General features: G+C 39.7%; 1 protein-coding gene across 2 annotated transcripts; it reads left to right on the top strand.

Annotated features, from left to right (window-relative positions):
- Positions 1-551: 551 nt before the first annotated feature.
- LRRC14B (leucine rich repeat containing 14B) lies at positions 552-6861 on the top strand. 2 transcript variants are annotated; one of them, XR_003533053.1, is made up of 3 exons: positions 552-1456; positions 2939-4339; positions 6628-6861. XR_003533053.1 is itself a non-coding variant. In XM_027675973.1 (2 exons), the coding sequence occupies exons 1-2, from the start codon at positions 552-554 to the stop codon at positions 3582-3584; spliced, it is 1551 nt and encodes a 516-aa protein (XP_027531774.1). In that variant the 3' UTR covers positions 3585-4871. The 2 variants fall into 2 exon arrangements, 1 of the variants encoding a protein (XP_027531774.1); XM_027675973.1 differs by lacking the exon at positions 6628-6861 and having other exon boundaries at positions 2939-4871.
- The last annotated feature ends 3486 nt before the right edge of the window (positions 6862-10347 follow it).

The raw sequence follows: 10347 nt of genomic DNA, 5'->3' as shown, positions 1-10347 counted from the left end.
AGTGCCAAGTTGAAAGAAAGCAACATGCTCTCTCCTTTTGCGATAGCTGGGTGACAGAGGTTTTTCTCCTGGCAAAGGGCAAAATGGAGGGACAATGGAGTTAGCTCTGTGCTAACTCTGGGAAATCTTCCCCGTTGAAATCAGCATGTGAATCCCCAGCATAGCATCTTTTGTGTAAGAAAGCGGAATACAGATCATGTTATATTTTTAAGCGGAAGCCTGAGTGCTTTTCTCTCATGTATATGTGCTGCCTTGATCTTCCTGTTCCCGCTGGATAGTGGTCTCTATTTAGTTGAGTTAGCTTTGTTATAAACATGGGGGTTTAAGAGCTCTCTGACTAATGATCTCACAATTAGGTACTGCAGTGTTACGATATAGCTCCAAAATAGAAAGCAGAGGAACAGCATGTGACTGTCCACTCTGCCTTTCCAGCAAGGTTTCTGCTAGCAGCAAACAACAGCTGCAGACAAAAATAGAAGGTGATAAGCAACTAGAATCTTTAGTTAAATATAGAAGTCATTCTCCATGACAGTAAGGAGTCCAGAGCAACAATGAAGTCTCTCCGATTCCTTAGTGCCGAAGCATTCGTGTCAAATGCAGAGTTTGCCAGGAAGAGTCTCAGCGCTGTTGCCCATAATCTTTTTCCTCTTCTTTTTAAAGCCAGCTATTTACTGGAGCAAGGGGAAGTGATTCATGACTTGGTAGAGAACTGGCCACTTGTTGACTTTAACATTGGAAAACTTTTGGGAGCTACTGTGGACTACCAGGAAGACTTGAGCCATAGAACATGCTCAGTGTGCTTGGAAAGCTGTCTAACAGGGCTGAGAGACTATGTGCTGAATAATTTTTCTCCCTACAGGAAAAGGTTGAAAGTGGTTGACCTGACAGGTATAAAAGATGTTGAAGTTCAGTTTTGTGAGTGCAAGAAGACAATGGGCAGGTGGGCCAGGACGCAGCTGCTCTCCAAGCTTTGTTTAGAACTGGTGGTTTACCTGCAACAAGCACAGTGCAATCCAGGTACCTTTGAAATCAGTATTGATGTGCTAATTGACTTGTTTGTTACAGAGCGGAACTATGAGCTGGTCGTGGAGGCCCTGTTGAAGAAATGCTGTTGTCCACTGAAGATCTGCTGTGTGGCATTCAGATCTGACAACCTGACTTTGCAGAAATTCTTCTACATCATAAAACTCGCTGATCCCTCGTTATTGCGCAAACTGGAAATAGTTCATAATGTTCGCTTGGAAATGGAACACTTGGAAATACTCTTCAACAGTATCCACTTCCCTCTATTGATGTCCTTGACCTTGCCAGCACGAACATTTAATGTGCAGAGGTTCACAGCTACAGATGAACAGATGCTTACTAATATTGGAGAAAAGATGGGTGAAATGACGCAGCTCACTGAGCTGTGTATGTCATTTTCTATACTCACAGGAAGAATACAGAAACTGCTCAGGTAATTTGGTCATCCTGCTTTCAGTCAGACTGTAAAGAACAGCACTTTGTGCCACCAGCAAGCTGAGAATCTCTGAGAATAACGGAAGTGAGTGTATTTTGGAGGGTGTGTGGGAAAGGGCAGCAGGAAGCAGGAAAGGTTATCTGTTGGGGAGAATTGGCAGCCAATATATACCTAATGCACTTCGAAGAACAGACTGTTTTTATTAGTCTTCCAGAACCTATCAGGTGAGAATATGCTTTTGGCTACCACATAAAAGAGTGGTACTCAGACAATTTTTATATTAGCTTATGTATTAAGCAGCTTGCATTGGCTTTGGTGCAAGACCTGAGTCATATACCAAATATTTTTTAGAGTCTCTAGTGAATTTTTGTCCTCTAAAAAAGATGCAGTAAATGTACTAGGATTCCACAGATATTGTATTTTTAGGTGGGCAGGGGAATAGTAGACTTTGATTTGAGACTTTGATTTCAGTTGTTTGTCGTGTCTCTTGATGTCAAGGCAAGAGAGATCTGATGCTTTTCTGTACTACAAATTAAGCTGATACATAAATATTCATTATGAATTCCTGTGAAAAACTGGCAATTCTCAAAAAGATAACAAACTGCCAGTGAGCAGTGTTCATACTGGAACAGAAAATAAGTTAACTGCATGCTTTTCAGAGCATGTAAAAAAAAAAGGCAGACAAAAGTTTCATCCAGACAAATCACCTTAGTCTAAAATTTCTCCCATACAAGGAGTAATTTTATTTAAAATTTATGAGTGGCATACTGCTTATATCAATAGAAATAAATTGCAAGTTTCTAACTTTGATCCAGCTGAGCTCTGTAACAGAAGTCTCACTAAGATTTAGTATGTATGAAAGGGATCTCTTGATTTTCATTTATCAGAACTATTTTATATTCAACTAAAATATCTGAGTATAATCTCACACTCCTTCCAACCTTGTCAGAAGGTCTCTTTGCAACTGCAGAACACTACAAAGTGTAAACCTTTCAGGCATTTAAAAACAGCAACCCTCCCCCAGAAACAAAAGCAGATGTTTTGTTACAATACTGATTGGCTTTCATCTTGGAATTAATCCTTCCTTCATAGAAATGATCTAAATCTCTGGAATTATGACATCTTCTACAAGAAGCAGCCACCAATGCCTTTATGGTAGTAGTGATCTGCTATTAATTCAGCAAGTCATAGACACTTGACAACATAAAACTGGTTACAAAATAGATACATAGAAAGTTTAATCCCCATTAAAATAGCACAACAGAGTCACATGAAGAAGAAGCTAATTCATGAAGCTGATTCCAGAAGGAAAATATACTTGTTATTTTTGGCACATACTTCTGTTTCTCAAGAGAGGTAAGAAAAAATAATGAATGTGGTAGATGGCTACACTCATAATGTGTATAGCCGCATGTAATTTTGTAAATGTAGCTTTTCAATGTTTTATGCAATAAAACTGTTTTCTCTTTAATTCTGCAGCCCACTAAAAACTCCACTGAAGATGCTGGATGTTTCTAACTGCTCACTGAACCATGCCGATATGGCCTATTTAGCCAATAGCTTCCATGCTAATCACTTAGAAGCCCTGGACCTGAGCGGTCATGATATACCTGAACTTTACCCATCAACATTCTTTAAGCTGCTCAGCCATTCCTCTTCAGTGCTCAGGAGTCTTACCCTGGAGGACTGTAACATCCAAGATACTCATGTCAACATGTTGATTTTAGGTTTAAGCCCTTGCCAGAAATTACATGAGTTTAAGTTTGTGGGAAACCCACTGTCATCCCAAGCACTTAAACACCTTTTCACATTTCTCTGTGAATTGCCAATGCTGAAAAATGTGGAGTTCCCAGTTCCAAGGGACTGCTACCCTATTGGCATCACCTACCCCATTGATGATGCCAGTGTTTGCAGATTTGATCACCAAAAATATGAAAGTGTAGCAGAGGAGCTTAACCTCATTTTACTCCAAGCAAATAGGGAGGATGTGAAGGCTTCAACGCCACTCTTTGGAAGTTATGACGCAGCTGTTCAGGAGACGAACAACGAACTGGGAGCTTACTTGATCAAGTCCTTCAAAGAGACTTTAGAAAAGTTCACTACTTCTTTTAACAAAATGAGTTGAAGTTGTAACATAGTGGTGATGATAATACTCTGTCAAATCAGAAGTTAATTTAGTCTTTCCTAGAACTGCACCTTCAATCATCAGTTGTGAATTTTCTTTAATTTTTCAGCTGAATTTATTATTGTTTGAATAGCCTCTGATCACCTGAGGTATTGTAACTCATGATATATTTATTGCATGCACCTTACAAAGCACTACATGCTCACAAGAGGGAAGGACACTTAATAGCTTATTATTTTATACAAAAGAACTTTGTTTCTCAGTATAGCAATAAGTATTTAAGCTTGACTGATTTCTTACACAGGTTCCTCTGGATTTGGCAGTGAGGCTTGCAGCCCTGCAGAAAAGACAGGAATGTCCTTTCTCAAGTCCAGCAGGATGTCCCAGAGGTTGTGCACATATCCTCACCTGTGGCTCCCAAAATTAATTTTTTTTTGCCCTGGGCCTTCTGAATTCACCAATCTGTGTTTTATCCAGTACACTCCCAATAGCGGGGACATGTCCCTGTGCCTCTCTTTCTTGGGCAGAGGCAAGAACAATAAACACAATTTGTCTAATATATTGTGCTGGTAAGGAGTAAAATTCCTTTCCAAGTAGGTAGCAAACCAAGCAGTTGGCTGACAGGAGAGGATCCCACCCCACCTACCCCAGAAATATAAAGCAGCCTATGAGGACTCTCATGGTGCTCTTGCAATGTGTATTTTAGAATGGTAGACCAGGACAGTGCTGCACAGCCACGCTTGTCATGTTAGCTGGTAAGTGCCTCAAGCCACTCCCTTCATGGAATCAGCTTCTTGGCTGGTAGAATGTACCCTGCTGCTTTCAGGTGCTTTAAAGAAAGTCTAGGACAGCGGTAATGCTGAAAAAAGAAGAGTGTTGAAAACATACGTAAAAAAAAAAGAATCTAATGTCAGTTTAAAAAATGTGGAAAAGGGACAAGGCTGGTTGCTCGGTAACTAGAAGTTCATCTGTGTACAACACTGCCTTCTTCTGTCAGGACTGTGTGTTCTGCTACAGACTTGCAACCAGTGTCAGGAAGAATCACATTTATTTGTCAAGCTCCAGTGTATAAGAGTGACAGAGTAAACAGAATCCCATACTTCACATATGCTGTGTTGGAGCATAGGTGAAGGGGTTAACAGGATGTCGGGATACAGCAGTAGGGCCAAAAACACACATCTGAAGAGTACTATAATGGGGGATGAATGGCAAAGAACTGTCATAGTCTACTCAGCTTCTCACCAGTAAAACTAGAGACTTGGTTAGCTTCTAGGTAATCAAAAAAAAGAAAAAAAAAAAGCTCAGGTTAATACCCACTACTCTGCCATTAAATACAATTTACCAGTTCATGAAAACTTGATCAAACAGCACTGAAAGTGAATGTTGTAGCAGTAGTTGAGGTGTCATTGTAGTATTAAAGATCATTATTAAGATAAGAAGGACAATTTATTTGAAATAATACTGGACTTCATCATCTGAGGGTAAGGAAAATTTCTTCATTTAGGCAGTGCTGGTTTGTCAAGCTTTCTGTTTATCCACAATAAGAATATGCAAGCAACCTAATTTACAAAAAAAGAAACCCAAACCAAACCAAAACAAAATAAAAAATTAATGGACTGAGTACCAAGCCAAGCTTGAAGGTTCCAGAGTGCATTTAAATGATTTTTTTGATGTTTTCTTATGTTTGTCCTTCTAACATGTTTTATTGATTAAACATATGATGGTAAAATTGAAAGTGAATGGACATGACCTGTTTATGTTTACAGAGGACTAAAAAAAAAACTAAAATAGTAATCTAAGTTGTCAAGCAGCTGTGATTCAGAAAATGCCAGAGTTGGGTTCCACATGGCCTTGCGTATTTTTGGACAGAATTCCACATGCTCCTTTGTTCTTGCCTCTACACTACCTTTTCCTCCCTCTGACCTTGCCATTCTTTTCATCCTAGAGTTGACCCATGACTTCTCAGCCAGACCTAAGTAATTTGAATTTTGCTATGCAAATGATCTACTCCTTTGGGATGAGTAGTGGCACTTCCTCTTGCTGGGAGAGGACACTCTTTGTATTGTAGCTGCAAATGTGTAGTGATTCCTCCAACTCCACCCTAACAGGTTGTACCTGGAGGTGAAGGTTGGCCATTTTGGAACGTACTGTGTTACAACAGCCATTCCCTGCCTTTTTCAGTATACACAAAACAGACAGCTCTTATTTCAGAATATTTAGATACCTTACAACGTCTGCTGTCTATGCAGCTCTCCCTCTGGTTTCTCCTTGCTTAAGGCCAGTCATTTTATTTTATTTCCTCCTTTTTCTGCACCCCACAAACTCTTGCCCATCTTCCATTTTCCGTCTCCCATCTATATGCAGTGTCCTGGACCAGGAGAAGTATGTAGAGACCATAGCTTTTGTTTTAGTGCCAAGTTAGAGGATCACCACTATATCTATTTCAAATATTCCCTTTGAGCCTGCAGTATGGAGTGCACTGCATTACAGAAGTGGTGTCCATGCAACACTTCATGCAGCGTAGCAGTGAATGACTAACAAGCAGTTGGAGCACATGAATCCACGTGCAGAAAGGTTTTGGATCCTCTTCCTGGGAAATCAGCTGTTCTGCAGAAACATGCACACGTTCAAAGTTTTGTGATCTTCTAAAATGCATTTTGCTGGGATTGAAGCAGAAGTCTTATTGTCTACATTTGCATGTTAGAATTTTATTGCAAGAAATATAGTATATAGAATGTATAACCTATGTACCAGTACTTTGAATACTGTTGAATCCAAAAGGCCAAACTGCAGTGAAACACTGCTAATACATGAGAACTATTTTGTTGACACCAAACTCTATTTCCCTTAGAAATTCTTAAGATAAATGCCACATTTTGGGCAAGGAGGGATTTGTACACTTTTGGAATGGAATCAGGTATTCTTTAAGTCACAAAGTTGCCAACTCTAGAGCTAACTTCAGTGCTTTAGCTCTTAGATATCCCATCTTTGTCTCTTTGGTTTCTTTCTTAATTATGGTTGTAATTGTTGGTTTTAAATGCAGGTCAAACTAGCATTTTGGTGTTGGCTTGACTTCCTCCAACAAGGATTTGTGCCATCTCTCAGAAGAGTTCCTGCATGTCTTTTGCCCTAGCAATTCTGATTATGGTTTGGGCCTACTCTTTCTTCCTTTTTCCAATGTGTAGAACTGTGGGACTTGGAATTCTGCTATTAGAGAAGAAGGACTAATGCTACAATGACCTAAGCATATAAAGTTACCTTCTACTTTGCAAATGCAGACAGATACTGACAGAATCCTGCCTTGCGTCCCCTGTCTTCCTGCATGTGACTACTGTCAGCTTCACTGGGTTCAGAACTGAGTGGATTCAAGTCCATTTGTCCTGTCTGTCCAGAAAACTGTCTAAAGCCTTAACTACATACCACCTTGGGGTAGACAGTCTTCTAGGCTCCAGTTAAGTCTGCCCAGCAGGACAGGAGTTGCCACAACATCAAAACCACACAGATGTCAATGGAGTGGAGATGTCTGTATTGTGAACAAAGGTGTATTCAATACCCTGCTACAACCTCTGCTCATGGTGTTCCTTTAAGTGTCTGAAAATGAATACTTGAAATCCCTTGAGGTTTATTTGCAAAAGACTCAGAAGAGATGCATGTAGAAAAAATACATTAAAAAAACCAGGATAAAACACACACCATTCTCACCATATTCCAGCAAATGTTCTAAACACAAAATGCAATAGTGGGTATCATAAAGAAGCTAAAGGCTGACTTTTATGTTTGAATAAAAAGAACTGCTAAATTTGTATTTATTCACCATACTTAATTTGATCCACATTTTATTCACCAAATTGGTTTTTTTTATTTATTAGCATGTTTTCATTTCCTTAATTGAGACATACATTATTCAGCAGCAGTTGCTTCTAAATCTTTCTCTGTTGCAGGATAAGAATTGCCAGAAGAGCTTTCTGCTGTTGCAATTACTAAGCTCCCCTATTCAGTAACTGTGCCTAGACTGACTTCAGTTAAATACCTAGTACATTGGATATAATTATTCTACTTTGACAAACTTTATGAAACTGAAGAACAGGTAAGAAATCTCTATATACTGCACCAGTTATTTTCTTGATTTGGTCTACCAATTTGTGACCACAGAATTTGAAATTGAAGGACAGACCTTTGCTACTTCTGATCTATTCATAATTTAAGTCATATTATGTTTTGGTCACACAAAGAGCAGTTGAAACATGCAGCGGGAAAAAAAGATGACAGTCAGATTTTTACTGTATGATAATAATTTATAATGGAAATACAAAACCTCTTTCAATGAAAGCGTGGCCAAATGTCCCGATCTGCCTCTGTTTAATCCCAAAAGCCACAATTGTAAGCATTATTTTCTAATTCTTTTTTTTTAATAGTCTTATACCTAGACAAAGCAGCTTTAGTTTTGAAGAAAACAAACACTTCCTATTGAATTAGTCCAGAAAATTTTGCAAAGTGATTATATAGAGCTTTTAATGGATAAAGGTCTAGTTACAAAGGCCTTGGCAGATGTTACTTTTGTCTTTCTGCAGTAGAGGAACATAATCAGTGTTATGGAAATATTTTCCACCCCTGGAGATGGACTTATTAACCTTGAGCAGCTTAACTTTGAACTAACAAAACCTCTGTCAATTTTTATGGGCTACATATGTGCTATGCCTGAGCTTAGCACCTTACTTCTAATATATACTCAATTACACACAGGAAATGAGTCTGAACCTGTAGTATCTCCCCAGAGAAAGCTGTTAGTGGCTGCCACTTTTAATGTAAAATGACAAAGAAAAATAATATTGACGGGTTTTTTAAGTTTTTCAACAATTTCACAGCATTCATTTCAGAAAAAGCCACAGAAATTGTTGCATGAAATGAGCAATAAAAAGCTCAATGCAGGTGGATGCACCATTCCATGCAGATCCGTGACGTTACTGACAAAACCACACCAAATGTTTCGACTCCTTATGGTAACAGAAACAACTTTCAAACACGCTCTAAATGTGAACTCAAGTATTTTTTAATCTTTTGCTGGCTTCCTGTCAGCCACGGGAGTCCTGGTTTGCAGTTCGCAATGCAAACAACAAAAATTGGATCAATTTGCTGCTGGGGAAGGTGAGGAGCACGGGCTGGGGCAGGGGAAAAAGGGGAATAAGAGCTCAAAGGAAAGACATTGAGGAGTTCACAGCAGGAGAAAGCCAGCCCAACAACGTGTCCCACATCATTTTGTGTTTATCTGCAGCCAGCAACATACCGTGACTAAACGTGGGGTTTTTATCCTGCACAGGGAACAGCAAACAGATCTTTCATGCCAAAAACCTCTGTGGGAAACAGGTAACCCAATTTTGCAAGAATTTGCCCAGCTGCAGCTGGAAAGGGAGAAAAAAAGGCCTGCACAAGGGTTCTGCTCACACAGACACACCTGCAGGAGCATTGTGGCTTTGAGGATTTTGGAATATTTCAGCTATGAAACAGCAATACTGAAGATAAATCCATACTGTAACAGAGACCCAAACTGCATCCCAACTCCATGCTACATCCAAAACCCAACAAATTCTGAGTTGTGGTCTCTGCTTCTTTGCTAAAAGCGTAAAACTGGATAGATATGTAAATCCATGAGAAGCCGGGTGTCATCAGCTACTGTCTGCATCATGGTTCCCTCTTCCCATAAAAAGCCTAAAAAGCTAAACCCATAAAAATGTTACATCTTCCTTGTAGGAATGGGGAATATGGAGTAAATTAGAGACAAGGTGATTCTGAGACCAATCAGATCTAACCTGTGTCTGGCAGATGATATCAAGAAAATGCAACGAAATAACCTTCAATAATAATAATAATAATAATAATAATAATAAATGATACAATGCAGACAGCCTGCAGACGCTTAGTGAACCAGGGCATTTGCCTTGACACTGCAGCAGTGTCTCCAAAAAGGGGGTTTTGCATGCGACTCAGTCACTTTGGGCCACAAACAGGTGAAGGGAAAATTTGCTTTACTTAGTTATCAAACGGGTAAAGATGCCATCTCACCCACAGAAAACTGAGGAAAATGGTCCTTGGGCTCTGTATCAGAATAGAAGTGTTAATTCCCTGATTACTCAGGGAAATTAACTTTCTGCAAAAGCAAAGAGGAACCAGGGAAGAGCCATGTTTGAGGGCTGCTCATGCTGGGACAGGTGAGCAGTGCTGGTCTGACAACTCTGGACAACACAGCCCTCCAGTTTTTACCAGTCAGGTACAGAGTGGCCAAAACCAGCAAAATTCTTCCCTGTTTGGCTTCTCTGACAGGCCAGGGTCAGGAGGACCACCTCAAGAGATGAACAACAGCTCAGTCTCCATACCAATTACTCACTCTACCAATAGCACCACCAAGATCACCGATGTGCTGCCACAGGGATGGCTCCAGAGATTGTTGGGCATGTGACATTATTTTGCTCACGAATTTTAGCAGAAAATGTCAAAAACCTCCCCTCTCCTCAAAATCCAAACCCATTTTTAATCCTGCCAAGGATCAACATGGTGTTCCCTCTTCACCTATGCTAACTTTAGCTTTTAATTAATCAACAAGTCATAATAAACTCAGTGAAGGCAACATAATTAGCTAGCCATAGTCTGGCAGCTCATTTCCCTGAAGTTCCTAATTCACCTTCTGCAGGTCCCAGGGAATTCAGAGACAAGTTTTAGTACCTCCATGATGGAAAATGCAAGTGAAATGGGACTGAGGTTAAATGCT

This window comes from Neopelma chrysocephalum, unplaced genomic scaffold, assembly GCF_003984885.1.
Source record: "Neopelma chrysocephalum unplaced genomic scaffold, ASM398488v2 Primary Assembly neopelma1_26, whole genome shotgun sequence".
NCBI classification, from domain to species: domain Eukaryota; kingdom Metazoa; phylum Chordata; class Aves; order Passeriformes; family Pipridae; genus Neopelma; species Neopelma chrysocephalum.
Note: the sequence above shows the minus strand (reverse complement) of the source record. Positions and strands in the feature narration are given on the sequence as shown.